Source organism: Sinohyriopsis cumingii, chromosome 19, assembly GCF_028554795.1.
Source record: "Sinohyriopsis cumingii isolate HCF-2022 chromosome 19, ASM2855479v2, whole genome shotgun sequence".
In the NCBI taxonomy this organism is placed as follows: Eukaryota; Metazoa; Mollusca; class Bivalvia; order Unionida; family Unionidae; genus Sinohyriopsis; species Sinohyriopsis cumingii.
The window spans coordinates 40,829,935-40,848,557 of NC_142979.1; the positions used below are offsets into that span (position 1 = coordinate 40,829,935).

At 33.7% G+C, this 18,623-nt stretch overlaps 1 protein-coding gene across 1 annotated transcript in view; it reads left to right on the forward strand.

The window, feature by feature from the left end:
• The window catches only part of LOC149775554 (uncharacterized), a 45,225-nt gene extending 27,632 nt beyond the window's left edge, over window positions 1–17,593 (forward strand). The window contains exons 4-8 of the mRNA XM_089943605.1: window positions 6,776–6,947; window positions 12,615–12,767; window positions 13,571–13,638; window positions 14,156–14,268; window positions 14,785–17,593. Of these exons, the coding sequence (XP_089799731.1) occupies window positions 6,776–6,947; window positions 12,615–12,767; window positions 13,571–13,638; window positions 14,156–14,268; window positions 14,785–15,056 (778 nt within the window). The 3' untranslated portion in view covers window positions 15,057–17,593. The remainder of the gene's footprint in view (window positions 1–6,775; window positions 6,948–12,614; window positions 12,768–13,570; window positions 13,639–14,155; window positions 14,269–14,784) is intronic.
• The last annotated feature ends 1,030 nt before the right edge of the window (window positions 17,594–18,623 follow it).

Sequence of the window (18,623 nt, forward strand, 5' to 3'; positions counted from 1 at the left end):
CTTGCCACCGTCTCAAGCCACGTGCAAAAAAGCCGCGATGCTCTCTTATCACCCGTGGTGAATGCATCGCTTGACATAAATATGCATAGAGCTGCTTCAGTAGTCACTACAAGCGCCAGTATATACTCTCGTAATGTTGATCCAAGATGGCCGTTCCTGATGTTTGAATGAGCCAATCAAAGCTTTTCTTCTAACACATATTCATCATATACACAGTGTGTGTGTGCGTGTTAAAACGAGGAAATCTTGTACACAGCCATGTAGCGTATAAAGGAGTGTAGTCGAGTGATACAAAGAAAGAAAAAAACATATTTCACACAAAATCAGAGCAGATGTTACACAATGAAGTGCATTCTGGGTTTTAGGGGAATGTCTCGCCTCTCCAATAAATAAATTAATTAATTTTTCTGCACGTTTTCCCTGTATTATCAGGTTAAAAAAAACGTTTGCCTTTAATAAGAATAAAACTAATTATCCCGGCTTGAGGTAACTTCCCCATACCCTTAATTAAATGGTACGTGCCTCCGGGTTTCTAGAATTTAAAGCAGTCAAATGTGAACATTAATTTGGAATATGTTTATCTATTGTAAACAGTATGTTTTTCTGATACGAGTTTAGAACGCTAACACTTCTAGGATAAGTTTTTTAAATAAGAATTGAAAATATGCTGTTCTTTTTAGCAGAATGAATGAAGCTAAGGGACAGGGGCGAATGAGAGAGAATCTAAGATTATTTTCATCTTGAATTATTCAAAAGATCCTATATGTCAAAATACGTAGGCTAGTATGTGTATGGTAGGATTACAGGTTAAATATAACCACATAATGGGACTGTAAAAATACATTAAAAGTTCAATTCAACATACAACTATTATAACGGGACAGTGTGAAAATACATTGCAAGTTAAATATAAAACCATTAGAATGGGACGGTGTAAAAAATACATTGCAAGTTAATTATAAAACCATTACAACAGGACATTGTGAAAATACATTGCAAATTAAATATAAAACCATCAGAATAGGGCAGTGTAATATACATAGGACTTGTTGGAGATATTTCAAAATGGCAACATAATTTACAAGGTCAGTTAGTATATTCCACACCTGATATTTGTTCAGGTCATGTGATTAGTTTTAAAGGCACAATGTCGATATTCATCACGTATAATCTAGCTAACGAGGAAGCCTTATGCCAAGGTCACGTCAGTCACGGGCCATTTCAACACTGTCGGAACGCAATCAAGGTATAACAGTTGAAAAGCAAACAATTATCTCTGGCGTTTATTCAACTCCAATTATTTCAACCCATTAGACTCGCCGTTTTATGTTTCATTTATGCGTTGTCTGTGACTTGCTCATAAATGTAATATAATATACACACAAAACTGACTTATTAGAATATAATTATAATGAAGACGGAATAGAGTAGAAAGCATCAGCACACACACACACACACACACATATACACACACATATATGTATGTGTGTATATATATATATATAGTTAAACATTTTTTGGCAATTCATTATCCCATAAAATTATCCCATAATTATTCATAGTTATCATGTCAGGATGTACAAATTATATACAAATTATAGAAATATCACCAACTTGTAGTATTATGACCAATTTATAGTATTATCAACAAGTTTGTGTTGTCACAGAATTATAGTGTTATGACCAAGCTATAGTGTTATCACCAAGTTATAGTGTTATCACCAATTAATAGCATTATTGCCTAATTAAAGGACTCGCGGTACTAATGTAGTTCCTATAGTACACCTGTGGAAACACTATGATATTGATAAATCAGTGACTTTACATTTCTGAATGCTCCTGATCAAACACATATTTCTCCGTGTAGACCCATCTTTGACGCAATTTTCTGTGTGCAGAAAGCCACATGTCCCGAGGCATACTTTTTACTTGCATGTAGTTTTGAAATGTGTGTTCAATTCCGTACCTAAAGAATCAGGTGATAATTTCAGTAATAAGTGTTCCAAATGCAAGGCTGTAAAACGTCTGAAATTCCATCATACTACATTGTCTCTGTATTTTCAATTTCAAACAGGAGATGCTCTCTGAAGATATGTTTTTCTAATATTTTACTTCAAAATTATCAACCAATCACATATACTCTATTTTATCTTCACCGAATTCCACCCTGGTTTCAATCCTTCCACATAAATAGCACCGCAAGTCCTATAGACTTTTGACCAAAAGTTTTAACATTATCGCCAAATGTCATGACCAAGTTATGGTAATTTGCTCAATTTATGACCAAATTATGTAAATACCGTATGACCAATTTACAGCATTATGACCAAGTTATGGAAATATTAATTTACAGCATTGTGACCAATTTACAGCATTATGACAAAGTTATGGAAATATGACTCATTTACGGCATTGTGACCAATTTATAGCATTATGACCAAGTTATGGTAAAAAGACAACTTATGGACATATGACCTATTTATAGCAATATGACCGATGTGTGCAAATGTGACCAATTTACAGCATTATGACCAAGTTTTGGTAATAAGACCAACTTATGGAAATATGACCTATTTATAGCATTATGACCGATGTGTGGGAATGTGACCAATTTACAGCATTATGACCATGTGATTGAAATATTACATGTTTTAGAAATCTGACCAATTTACAGCATTATGACCAATTTACAGAATTATGACCAACTTACAGCATTATGTCCAACTAATGTCATGATAACCTGACTAAAATATTCATGACCAAGGTCCTACATCATTCTATCGGTTACAGTTACCTTTGGCAAATCTCGGACTAGTATTAAACATTTTAAAGTATTGTAATTTCGGGAGAAACACCCATATCACTAGATACTGATGTAGCAAATGGATAGCAATCACTAGATACTGATGTAGCAAATGGATAGCAATCACTAGATACTGATGTAGCAAATGTATAACAATCACTAGATACTGATGTAGCAAATGGATAGCAATCACTAGATACTGATGTAGCAAATGGATAGCAATCACTAGATACTGATGTAGCAAATGGATAGCAATCACTAGATACTGATGTAGCAAATGGACAACAAATCACTAGATACTGATGTAGCAAATGGATAGCAATCACTAGATACTGATGTAGCAAATGGACAACAAATCACTAGATACTGATGTAGCAAATGGATAGCAATCACTAGATACTGATGTAGCAAATGGATAGCAATCACTAGATACTGATGTAGCAAATGTATAACAATCACTAGATACTGATGTAGCAAATGTATAACAATCACTAGATATTGATGTAGCAAATGGATAGCAATCACTAGATACTGATGTAGCAAATGTATAACAATCACTAGATACTGATGTAGCAAATGGACAACAAATCACTAGATACTGATGCAGCAAATAGATAACAATTACTAGATCTTAATGTAACAAATGGATAGCAGTCACTAGATACTGATGTAGCAGATAGATAACAATCACTAGATACTGATGTACCAAATAACTAACAATCACTAAATACTGATGTAGCAAAAAGATAATAATTACTAGATATTGATGTAACAAATGGATAGCAGTCATTAGATACTAATGACTACAAATAGATAACTATTGATGGATTTTGATGTAGCAAATAGATAACAATTGCTGGATTTTGATGTAACAAATAAAACAGATAACAATTGCTGGATTTTGATGTAGCAAATAGATAACAATTGCTGGATTTTGATGTAGCAAATGGATAACAATTACTGGATATTGATGTAGACAACATATCTGTACTAAATGTCGTAAATTGATATCTTGGATGTAGTAAATCAATAACAATCACTAGATATTAATGTAGTAAACAATTATTAGATTCTGATGTAACAAATAGATAACAATCACTAAATATTAATGTGTATAGTAAATCGATAATAAGAAAGGTGGGATAACCGTAAAACATATTCGATAATGATGTAAAGAGACACTATTTAGATAAATTTTAGAGTTAATGACTACAGCTTAGTTCAGACAGGTTGGATATTTAATGGCTGTTAAAGTTATGTTTAAGGTTGCGTTTGTCAGGAATCTCGATGGAGATAAAGGTATAACTGTACATTTCATATGTTGCACAAAAATATAATGCCTCATAAATATATTAGCTCTACTGGTCTACTGGATTTTATGGGATGGTCCATCGTCAGTCGTATTTCGTCAGTTCGTTAGTACAAGTTTGTTATAACTACTCCTCCGAAACTACTCGAAGGATTGCCACGAAACTTTACATTCTCACATTCATCTCATTGTCTAGTGTGTCTTAGATGAAAGTGGTGCTGATGTGACAAACACTATAGCAGATACAGAGGCCATCAGCCATCTTAAATCTGTCATTATAGCAACTCTACCTGAACAGGAACAAAAAGTCATATTAACCTGGAGTTTTCACCAGGAACTTTTTCTGATTTCCAGTTGGTCTTAAACGAAATTGCTGCCTATCTGGCGTCCCAATTGATCACTACAGTAGCCACCTTGGAACTAGTTTTATTCCCACTCTTCCCGAATAAATATTTATTCACATCTTGAAAATATTACTATTTCTTCTGTTCATATCAACATTAGGTTTTTATCGGTAGACTTCACATGATAGATGCATACATTGTTCTAACTGAAAATAGAGCCAGGTATACATCCAATATGGCTGCCATGAACATTGTCTTAAGAATATTGCTGTCACTATTCCACCTAAATTGATGGTCATTATGACATGTGGTTTTCACCAAAACACTTTTAAGGATGTTTAATTTGTCCTGAATGAATATGGCACCAAGCTGACATCCAATATTTGCACCACTGTGCTTAATTTGAAAATCTTGTTATCGCAGAAGACTATCTGAGATAGTTTCAACACTCGACAGTTAAAAAGGAAAAAATGTCTTATCTTGAATTCGTCGAAATTCTTTTTGCCCAATAGAGCGTAAGTCACTTCGACAAGTAGCCTGGAAATTTTTAAGATAAATTAGATATAAAAATAAGAACAAACAGAATAGGTATTTAACATATATTTAAGTATGAAATATAAAGACTTGCTGGCGAAAATGTTTTTTTCTTCTTACTTCTTCCTATATTTTCACATGTGAAAATATAAGGATTCCTTTCATTCCTTGTGACGCTTGATTGTGCGTGCGTACAATGTTGTATCTGCAACAATAAGAAAGATCACTTTGTGAACTAGAATATATAAACAGAAACCGTCGTACATTTTAGACATGGAAATTAATCTATGATAAAGTATACTGACCAGAAGCCGTTTACGTCTCTGAAGTTATTTCCCCTTACGTCGGCCTCGCAACAACGATAAACCCGTTGTGATGCATTGCTAACTCGGATTTACGTTGTTTTCAGACAGGGTCTAATAATTTAGAACATGATAAAAATAGAGTTTAATGGGAAATATTAGGTCAGCCTAATCCTACCACTTTCTTAGTCACGTATATTTATATGATCGGACTGTGAAAGAGAGTTGAATTTATGAAAAGGGAGTGGTGCTGACAGTGTAGTACCAAAGAACGAGTTAAATTTCTAAATTTTGATTCTGGAGCAAGTTTGACATACAGTAACAGGAAAATTTTCTTTTGCTACGTTAATAACGAATATATTTCATATTGTTTACCAAATACTGTCTATTTTGATTCTTGGGTTCGCCACTCATTCCTGTTACGTTTTTGGTAGGAGAAGGCAATACCCTCTATATCATTCATGTTAAAATGCAGATAGTTACCTGGAGATTCGAAAGTGAAATAGGCAAATCAAAAATTATTTGAAAGACAATTCGTACACATCGGAAACAAAGCAAAGCTTCGCTAAGAACATAACTTAAAATGCTATATCGGATAAATAAAGGACTAGTTTTGTTGCGAGGTGAAAGAAGATGGCTTATTAGTTGATTAGTTGGAGAAGAAAAAACAAGACGCTCCTATGATAGGTGTTTAGTGTTTACGTGTGATATAATACAGATTACATACGCAAATGCTATCAGCAGCAGTGGAATGAACAAAATCAGCATATATATATATATATATATATATATATATATATATATATATATATATATATATATATATATATATATATATATGTGTGTGTGTGTGTGTGTGTGTATGTATGTATGTATGTATGTATGTATCAGAGTGAAAAGAAACGAGCAGTTGCAGAGCTTTCCGCCTCCCCCATCCCCCTCTCAAACAAATCTTCAAGGGGAACTAAGAATGAATACATACAGCTGCCCAGACTAGTCAAAAACATGCAGAATTAGGCTCGGACCTAACCGCTAAGTTTTATTGGTTAGTCCGGGATTGTTTTAAATTTAAAACAAAATTGCGTGGTTCGAAAATGTTTATTTTAAACACGTTTGGTGAATAGTTGACTCAAAAGCTAAATATATAATGATCGTGATTGCATTTTATTGAATAGGTAATACACAAAGATTACTGATCAGTGTTTAGGAATACCTTGTTGTAATAATGGTATATTTTAGTAGTGATTACTGACTGGTGCTTACGAATACCTTGCTTTAATATGGGTCTATTTAAGTAGCGATTACTGACCTGTGCTTAGGCATTGCTTGCTTTAAGAATGGTCTATTTTAGTAGTGGTTAATGGCTGGGTTTACGAACACCTTGCCGGTTTGTTTTAGGAGTGATTATTGACCGGTGTTTAGTAATACCTTGCTTTAATAATGGTCTTTATCAGTAGTGAACATCGTATGGATCCTTTTACAGGTATTCTTTCCACAGTTCAAGTTGGGTCGTGGCAGGAAAGGCCGACCCGTACATGCCTGGACGCATTCACGTCCACCCTGACTCTCCAGGCAAAGGTTCACAGTGGATGAAGCAGATCGTGTCCTTCGACAAACTGAAGCTCACAAACAACCAGATGGATGATAACGGACATGTGAGTTGCACCATTTTCTAATCCATCCGTCCGTTTATCCATGTAATACAATATTTGCAATCTTGCCATCTCCAAGATCATGAAATTATTTTATGACAAAAGGACGGTGTAGTGACATTTGCTAATATGTTAGGCTTTTTTATAAAAAAAAAAATTTTTGTAGTTTTTTTAAAAATGCTTTATGTTTTTAAATGTAAAGGTTACTTCAAGAAAACCACTAGACATTGCATAAATTAATATAAAATAAAACATATTGAAGCTGTCTTGGCAACGTTTGTTAGCAGTATTATGGTATGGAGTATGTTCATTGTTGTTGTTGTTTTTGTAGGATTTAACGCCATTTTTCAGCACAAGATAGGCTATACATGGCGGCCAGTATAACTGGCGGAGGAAGAACCCTGGAAAACCCCGGGAAGAACCATCGACCCACGAGAAACTATTGGCAAGCTTTCTCACGTACCAACGTTAGCCGAGCCTGAGACTCGAACCCACGCAGACAGATGTTTCATTTTTGTAAAACTAGTTAAACACACACTACGAAATATCTAATATTGATATACCTTTACAATAAAGACTCTGAATTACCCCATATTATTATATACTAAATTGTGAATTATGGAGACATATTGGCAAAATAATTTTCATTTTTTACATGCCCATATTTCAAATGTCAGAATATATCCTTAGATAAGATTTCCAATCATGCATTATGATGCATACAAACAAAGCGAACCTGCAAAAACAAAAACGAATACTTTGTGAGCTAGAATAAATACAAACCACCTTCCATTTCGGAATTGGAAATTAATCTTTGATAAAGTAATCTGACCGGATAACTTTCGCGTCTCTCTGAAGGCATTTCCCCTTACTTCCTTGACGGCAACGACAAACCCGCTATGAAACATTGCTGAATCGGGCTTGCATTGTTTCAGATAGGGTCATAAGAATGGTAAGCTGTCATTTATTGCGATATATTGCATGATCAAGCTATACAAGTGAGGTGAATTTACGAAAAGGGGTGGGGTTGAGAGCGTTGTGCCGAAGAGTGAGTTTAATTTTCTAAACTTCGATTTTGGAGCAAGTTTGAATATAATGCAAAGACGATTTTCTTTTCCTACGTTAATACCGGATATATTTCATCTTGTGATACCAAAATATTACATATTTTAACTAGTGGTTTCGCCACTCGTTAAAATATCGTGTTTTTGGTACAACACGATGAAATATATCCTCTTTTAAGTATATTCTTAAAATACAGAATGTAAAATATTTGATATTAATATACTTTTAAAATATAGTTTGAAATATCTGATTCCAATATTTCTTTAAAACAGAGTTTGAAATATCTGATATCAATATACCTGTAAGCACATACTATGAAATATCTGATATCAATATACCTGTAAGCACATACTATGAAATATCTGGTATCAATATACCTGTAAGCACATACTATGATATATCTGGTATCAATATACCTGTAAGCACATACTATGAAATATCTGATATCAATATACCTGTAAGCACATACTATGAAATATCTGATATCAATATACCTGTAAGCACATACTATGAAATATCTGATATCAATATACCTGTAAGCACATACTATGAAATTTATGATATTGATATGCCCTTATAACAGGAAAGCTACATCTAAACGTCTCACACTTCAATTACTTTTTACTACACATTCATAAAAGTCTCACACTTCAATTACTTTTTACTATACACGTCATAAAAGTCTCACACTTCAGTTACTTTATGCTATACAGCGTCATTAAGGTCTCACACTTCAATTGCTTGTGTGCTATACGTCATGCTAATATGTTTTAGTTGTCTTCCATGCCATGATTAAAACAACGAACATTATTTCATTCAGATTTATGGGCCTTTGAAAGTATATAACCAGTCTGCATATGACGTTTACACAAAAATTTATAAGGCGTTTCTTTATAAAATGGTTTTACTTCTTAACAGTCGTGTATTGTGTTCAAGCAATATTTGACATAATAATCGGTGCGTGAGAAATGAACAATTGCTTACGCATTATGTTACTACAAATACCTTTGAAAGTTCATTTAGGCATTGGTTACTTTGCATTTGAGATAAGTATAAAACCACGCTGTTCGCTCACTATATTCTTAAATACTACTTCTAATGCCAATAATTGCCTAAAACATTTCAGCAAAATACCCGTCCAGCTTAATGATTAGGACTCGCTTTCTAATACTCGTCCCGTTCAACGAGCTAGACTCGTTTTCAAACACCCATCTCGATCAGTGATTCTGTCTAGTTTCCCAGCACGATCCTGGTCAGTGATTCGTATTCGTTTGCAAACTCCCATCCCACTCATACTAAAATGAATTAAGCCTTTTCACCTCTTTAAACAGGAAATTCAGAAACATAACTTCAGTCAAGAGTCGTACCAGATAGGATCGGCATACAACCTTGATATTATCCTTGCTACTGGGACTTGTATCTTGTCATCATCCGAAATTCTTGCAATCCTCAGCCAAGATAAGTGCGTTTGGCACTCTGTCTCGTCTTATACAAAGTTCTGAAAAAAAATACTTCAAGAACAGGCGGGTCCGTGCTCTCCAGATAGGGAAGAATAGTCGCGCGTGTTTCATTCATGTCTTGTTAATGTGAAATATGGTCTCAGTTGCCGGGTAATGTCAACACTGAGGTCAGATGAAGGTTAAATGTCTACAGCATGATGTAGATCTAGTTGTTATATATATATATATATATATATATATATATATATATATATATATATATATATATATATATATATATATATATATATATATATATATATAACTGACACACTTTTTAAATTACCTCTTATAAATATATTTCTGGACATATTCCGGATGTCCTTAACGGTAGGCATTTCCATATGTCTAGTTCGTAACTTCCGGAGTTGTTGAAGCACATTCTATAATGAGACTGGAAAATACATTATGGTTGGAAAAAAATCCAAATTTAAACATTTAATTTCATGCATTATATATACCTGATAGTTGCCAAATTTCATGCATTAAATATACCTGACCAGTTTCATGCATTAAATATACCTGACTAATTTCATGCATTAAATATTCCTGACCAGTTTCGTGCATTAAATATACCTGACTAATTTCATGCATTATAGTGGGATGTCGTGGGTTAGATCCCCGGCCGAGTCATACCAGAGACTTACAAAAATGGTACTAACAGCTGCCTCGCTTGGCGTTCAGCATTAAGAGGTTAGTGCTAGGACTGGTCGGCCTGGTGTCAGGATAATGTGACTAGGTGGGACATCATACTACATGTCTGCGACATGATGCCCCAGTGCTAGACATCACTATAAACTGGCACACTGCAGACATGGTAGTGATATGACTGAAAAATTGTTAAAAGCTACGTTAAAAATCAAAATCACATCACATCACATCATGCATTATATATACCTGACTAATTTCATGCATTATATATACCTGACTAATTTCATGCATTATATATACCTGACTAATTTCATGCTTAAATATACCTGACCAGTTTCATGCATTATATATACCTGACTAATTTCATGATTAAATATACCTGACCAGTTTCAGGCATTATATGTACCTAATTTCATGCATTAAATATACCTGACTAATTTCATGCATTATATATACCTGACTAATTTCATGCATTATGTATACATGAATGTCGCCTAAAATACATACTTTAGGTTCTGTTTCAATTTCCTGTCTATTTTAATGCCAACAATAACGTCAGCAATAATAATAATAATAATAATAATAATGGTAATTATTATTATTATTATTATTATTATTATTATTATTATTCGTTATATTATTATTAGTAGAACATGACTTATGAGATACACTAGAAACACTTGGTTAGCTACGCCATTCACATGAACGCTTTGTCATTCACGTACCGGAGCATGGGAATTAATCATGAATAGAAACTTAGCGAAATGACGAACCAACAAGAGGTAATTAAAATATTGTAATATATTTACAGTTGATCTAAGTTATTACGCTGCTTGAGTAACAGTACCATCGACTACTATAAAACTCTCTCTGTCTCTCTCTCTCTCTCTCTCTCTCTCTCTCTCTCTCTCTCTCTCACATCTTTTGCTTTGGCACAGGGGTTCGTTACATAGAAAATTAGGAGTATCCGTCAATGAATCAAGGAATGAGGGGTCTAACCTCTAATCTAAACCTCTTTCGGTCATGGTGAAATCCTAGACTATCCGAATGAAAACGGCACTGCATCATGCAGCACAAATTATGGATTTTCGTTTCTAAAATAATCATTTATATTGAGATAATAATAAAAACACATAAAATATCTAGGCTGCAAGGAAAATCGCAACCCTTTCCACCCGCCCAAAAGTAAAATGGTCAGTATCTTATAGTAGATGAGTTTCCTGTAAGTATGCTAATTGCTGTAAGTATGCTAATTGCTGTAAATATGCTAAGTGCTGCATAGGGTGCCATCTAAAATTCAACTAGAATGGGTTGATCAGGCGTACACAATGGCTGACAGCATGTAGAGAGCTTATTGATAACAATGGAAAACGTTGAGCCTGAAACCTTCAAGTTACTTACTTCTCTCTTGTTATGATCAGCAGGGAAACTAAAAGTGGAATGATAAAATCCGGGCAAGATATGCGTGAGAGAGAGAGAGAGAGAGAGAGCGCCAGTACACATAAAACGCACTGACTCTTGAAACGAGAAATATTTGGTGGACTAGAGAAATTACGCAAAATTCAAACAGAAAACAACTATTATCTTGAAAATTGAGGAAGATTAGCTGTCTTACAAATAAATACATGTACATAGCACATTAATATATGCTAGTAAACAATGATTTTTGTTTTTCACCTTTTCATATTTCGAAATTTTTCAAAAGCTTTGGCCGAATATCTTTCACAATATCCCACTTTCGTCTGCCATGATAGAATATGTAACACGTGTCAAACGTGTCATTAAAGATTCATAGGTATATTTATATAAATTTTAAATTAATTTGTGGCAAATAAAACTATTCTGTCAAAAAACTGCAACGACTGTGTCGTTAAATTGTAACAAGATTACTTGGGAATTTCCATACATTCCTTGCTGATGGAAACTGCTGAATCATCGGTGGAGTGAAAAGTAAAGTAACGTAGTACGTATCACCAGAGACAAATACCGAGGTTAATACCACGCCCATCTAATATACACACATGGAAAAATGGCGTTAGTTTGCGAACATTTATAAGATTAACCCGCGACAAGCATATTCACGATTTGAATATTAAACCATAAAACTACATCAAACATTTGACATCAAAGCACACATATATCCTGGATTAAATTTACCAGGCGCAACAAGACAACGTCGACAATACGATGATTTACCGGCTTTTGTAGAAGAATGTATGGAATTGTATTCTTATATTTTTAAAAAGAGTCTATTGATGCGAAATTTGCTTTAATAAACTTTTGGGGGCATTTAACATAAATAAATATGTTCGCTAGTTTCCTCTTAAATTCCAACGTGTTCGTGCGTGTGTCTGTCTGTGTTGACTGACGAGAAATGATGAAACGTTTTTGTCAACCACATATCTTAAGGAGGAAGAATTTGCGCAAACAATTTTGAGTAAATCTTTATTTACAGATTATTCTCAACTCGATGCACAAGTTCCAGCCTAGATTCCACATTGTCTATGTCAACCCCAAAGGGGACGATTGCTCAAAAACAGAAAACCACAGAACATTCGTGTTCGCAGAAACTAAATTCATGGCTGTGACAGCCTACCAGAATCACCGGGTGAGTGGATTTAAGATTTATACAACGTAGATGTAATTCAGTGCACAAAATAAACAAACACTATTTCAAATCTCGTTGAAAGATACCCCTGCACATGTAGCCATGTTACTGTTTATAGTCTTGAAAAGTTCAAGGACGGAGGGAGACGTTCAATCATATTGATGGAAATTATCCAGTTTGCATTTTCTGATTATAACGATATACATTACAGAATCCGATTTATATTTTCTGATTATTACGATATACATTATAGAAACCGATTTATAGTTTCTGATTATTACGATATACATTACAGTATCGATTTATATTTTCTGATTATTACGATATACATCACATTATCCGATTTATATTTTCTGATTATTACGATATACATTACAGTATCCGATTTATATTTTCTGATTATTACGATATACATTACAGTATCCGATTTATATTTTCTGATTATTACGATATCCATTACAGTATCTGTTTATATTTTCTGATTATTATAATACTCGTTCGAGATTATTTCCTATATACCTGATTTCTAGTGACATTGACTTTAAAATTGTTTCGATTTTAATAAATTTCTTTTCTAATAAAAACAATTCTAATTATCACACCGTATTTTACATCATTGTCTTGTTTATTGCATGTACCTATTTTTGCGTAAACATGCCTTTTGAAACATTTTGAGCAATCCTAAATTCTCGGTGTGAAAATTGTTCTCTCGACGCTTGCAACCTAGTTGAATTGTCGATATAGACATAAAAAGAAAATGATAAGCAAACGTACGATAAAACTTCCATTCTGTCAATTTCCAGATAACCCAACTGAAGATAGCTAGCAATCCTTTTGCAAAAGGCTTCCGAGACGTAGAACCGAACGACTGGTAAGTTCAAAACATCAAAGGGTGAGTTTTGTTCCATCTGACGGAGATTGATACGAAGTGTACATACAATATTATATAGATTACGGCTAATATGGAAGGTAACAATGATTTCAGGAAGAAATACCATACGTTTAGAAGTTATCATACAGTAATAAATGCATATGAACAGAGAAAGAGATTCAAAGTCGTGATTCTTACATAATTAAATATTTCACACCAATGATGTAATCTTCACTTGTTTATTTTTAGACAGATATGCACAGGTCTATAATAATAATAATAATAATAATAATAATAATAATAATAATAATAATAATTTATTTATTTAGTAATTTAAGTCAACGGCCCATATTACAAAATACAACTAAATATAATGTGCGCCATGGCATATATTCTAGTTTATATAAAGAACTTTATGGCTGAATTTCATGTAAATCTCTCTCTCTCTCTCTCTCTCTCTCTCTCTCTATATATATATATATATATATATACATATATATATACTGCATTTTTCCAGCATGGTAGAAGTTCTATCTCATTTAAATCCATGTGGTGGTCCATCTAGAAACAACCACCGACCAAGCTCACTGCAAATCATCAACAACAGAAAACGACTAAACACCGATAAAGGTATTTCATATTCCATTGCATTTTCACACGATACGGTTTGCTATATTGATAAATATGCGTAATTAATTAAGAATGCAGCAATGTTTTCATTTTGTAACATCACTTGTGATTATATACAAATAAATTTATTATTAGGAGGCACTCCCATATTCCATCAAACACTTTCGATACCCTCTGATTAGACCTGATAGATATTTGTGTCTGGGTGAACAACAATTGCAAATTCAAAGACTGGATTTATTGCGTTTTACAGTAATGCTCGTGTACTTCCTTGTGATACAGAACATTCTGATATGCGATAATGAGTGTTCAATTAAACATAATTGGTTGTAATAAGATTCATTTAATTAAAAGTAAAATACCGTCAAATTCCTCCTAACAACAAATCATGTTGTAAAAGTACCTCATTAAAACTTTCCAAAATACAAAAACTGAATTTCTGATCTAAAATGTAGCAAACCTAATTTTTAAGACCGCCCTGGTAACGTTTATAAATATGTTCCGTTTTTCTTTCAGAAACAGACGAAACCAAAGATCAGACGAACATTTCACCCCCGTGTTTTAGCAATAATTTTCAGCCATCAGGACTCCGTTTTCCAACATCCTACGCGGATAGCTTTACTTATGCTCAGTACCATGACTCGTATTTAATGGCCGCAGCAAAGAGCAGGCCTTCCCCTTATTCTAGAAATATGGATTATTCGTCATATCACCATCCACACATTAAGGGACACTATCAACACTACCAAGCTCCAACAGCATTTGGATACAACTTAGAGACTCGATGATAGTATTCTTAAAGTTCGTGGAGTTGTGTTTTATTTATGTGCCAAGATTCCTGATGGAGTAATACAGAAGTTTGTGATGCGATGAAGTCTCTAGCTAGATATTGTACTCTTTGCCGACAAGTGTTTTTGTCAATGAGCGGTCAAGAGATACGTGTTCTGACACCAAATACACTAAGTGTTCCATCACCCAGCATTTCTAGAGTTCGCACGTCCCCTTTCCAGTAAAGAGATCCATGTTCAGCACGTGACACTTGTTCATACACACACAAAATGTTCAATCATTTTGCATTTCTAGTGTTCACGTGTCCCTTCCCCAAATAAGACCTGTCTTAATTCGTTTCATTCATCGCCAATCTACAGTGCAAGGAAGGTTTTAGATTAAAACATGAACGATAATATTTATATTTTTAGATACAGCATTTCACTTTGCCAGATAAAGCATTAAAGATAGTTCAATTAAATGTGAAATATTGCATGACACGTAATTTCTGTTTTTGTTGAAAAAGATGTTACAGAACTTGTCTATGATAACTTTGTTGCACACATTCGTAATAAGAAAGTGTCCTGACCAAATGGTGCACACATTCGTAATAAGAATATATCCTGACAAAATGATGAACACATTTGTGATAAGAGAATGTCCTGACAGAAAGATGCGCATTTGTAATAAGAGAATGTCTGACAAAAAGATGTACATGTTTGTAATAAGAGAATGTCCCGACAGAATGATGCGCATTTGTAATAAGAGAATGTCCTGACAGAAAAATGCCAATTTGTAATAAGAGAATGTCTGACAAAATGATGCACATATTTATAATAAGAGAATGTCATGACAATTGTTTTCCCCTGGATGTTATATAAAGGAGAGCTATTTTGGCCAAGATGTCACAGCGTACAAAACTTTTAGATACAATGAATTAGATGTGTTGACATACAGAGATATTTACATAAGTGATTATTTCAGTTGAAATTTATAAAAGAAGACGAATAATTCCTATTTTTTGAAGGCCCTGACGAGCAGTGACTTCGAAGAACATTTAATTCTTTTGAGTAATAACCTTTGATTTCAATGTGGTCATGGCGTGACGTCGAGGCGTATTTATACATGTTCCACATGGAAAATTATGATATTCGTATAGGTACCATATAATACAGTAGTCATTAATGATATTCGTACAGGTATCTTATAATACAGTAGTCACGTGATGATATTCGTACAGGTACCTTATAATACAGTAGTCATGTGATGCACTCATTCTTAATGTCTTGCTAATATGAATGAGGTTTCCAACAATGGGAAAAGCTTAGTAAACGTATTCATAAAATCCAATTAGTTTACATTTTTGCGGAACAACTCCTAGCTCATTTAGAAGGTTCTTTCGTGTTTTTCAAAACTCCTTTTTAATTCCAAGTAGCTTAAGATTTTTCCCAGTACTTGTCTAACTCAATGAAACTTATCTCCTTAATTTTTAGTCAACGTAAGTTCATACAGTGAGTTTTTAATTTTTTTTTATAAATAACGTTGGATCATACAGTGACACTTGATTCCCCAGTATTTACATAACGTCAATTGATATAATACGATTTATTCCACATTGTTTAGAAAACGTCGGTTGGTGCAGTGAAGTTTTATTCCTCAATGTTTCGAGTATGGCAATTTGATGATAACGTCAACTGATACAACGAAACTTAGTTCCCTAATATTTAGATAACGTCAATTGATACAATACGCTTTTATTTTCCAATGTTCAGATAACGTCAATTGATACAATGAAGCTTAATCCATAATATTAGGACAGCGTCGACGGATATTAATACGCTTTATTCCCCATTGTTCAGATAACGTCATATGATTACAATACGCTTCATATCCAGTGTTTTAATAACGTCAGTGTCAGTTTGACTATAGTGGGGTAAATGTGCTACGTGTACAGCCAAATCTCCCAATGCTACCCAAATGTTACCCCTTAAAGCACGAAGGCATCCATCCTCTACGTTTCTTCTTGTCCTTTACTGATATGTATTATAACTTGTTCCGTTTTTTGTCTTCCAATAAACATGCAGCTCGTAATCTGAATAGGACAATAATTAGTTTTGTCAAAAATATAATTATATCTAGAAGCTATCCACTTTTGCGGATATAAAATAGAAAAGACATGAAAATGTGTCAAGCGTATTTATTGTGTTCATTATAGACATACCTAATAAACAGTTTTAATGGTTATGCAAGGCTCTGAAAGGAAATAATACACAATAAACAGTCATAATTCTAACATATGTCTTTGAAAAGAATTAAAAACAAAACCCTTTGTACTTTGATTGGGTTTGCAATACATTATTTGGTATTTTTTACTTTTACGTGCATGTATATTGTGTATATGGGTAAAAGGCATTTTTTATTAATTTGGAGAGAGAAAAAACTTTCATCGTTCGATGTCTCATGATGTATAATAAGTCATTTGCTGACAACTTTTGTTCTTATTTCCATGTCTATTTTTGTCCCTTATATTTTGCCAAGAAATAAATTATGAAGAGTTGCTTGACTTTATTTGCTGTTGCTGTGGATTTAAACTCCAGTGTCGATTTTGTATTTCACGTTCTGCTGTTCACTAGCCCTTTCTAGTGTCCATTTTGTATTTCACGTTCTGCTGTTCACTAGCCCTTTCTAGTGTCCATTTTGTGTTTCACGTTCCGCTGTTCACTAGCCCTTTCTGGTGTCCATTTTGTGTTTCACGTTCCGCTGTTCACTAGCCATGTCTAGTGCCGATTTTGTATTTCACGTACCGTTGTACACTAGTCCTTTCCAGTGTCCATTTTGTATTTCACGCACCAAATGTACCATATCTACGCATCATTTTAAGTTACATGAACGCAACTCTTTCCATATCTACGCATCATTTCAAGTTACATGAACGCAACTCTTTCCATATCTACGCATCATTTCAAGTTACATGAACGCAACTCTTTCCATATCAACACATCATTTCAAGTTACATGAACCTAGCTCTTTCCATATTTACGCATCATTTCAAGTTACATGAATGTAACTCTTTCCATATTTACACATCATTTCGAGTTACATGAAACAAGTGTGATAAAGTGAAGTTACATGAATGTAATTCGTTCCATATCTACGCATCATTTCAAGTTACATGAATGTAACTCTTTCCATATCTACACATCATTTCAAGTTACATGAAACAAGTGTGATAAAGTGAAGTTACATGAATGTAACTTTTTCCATATCTACACATCGTTTCAAGTTACACAAATGTAACTCTTTCCCTATCTACACATCATTTTAAGTTACATGAACGTAAGTCTTTCCATATCTACACATCATTTCAAGTTACCACTTGAAGTATAAAACAAAATTCACATGTCCATCGCGACATTAAAGTTTATCACATTTTCCTTATATTGATATAATAATTATATACACAATTAACATATTTAGTATATAAATAACCATATTATGAGAGATACTTAACAAAGACAAGATCATTGTAAAATTGTTCTAGTTCGTTCCGCACAGCATTGTGAATGATATCCAAGTCTGTTTCTCAC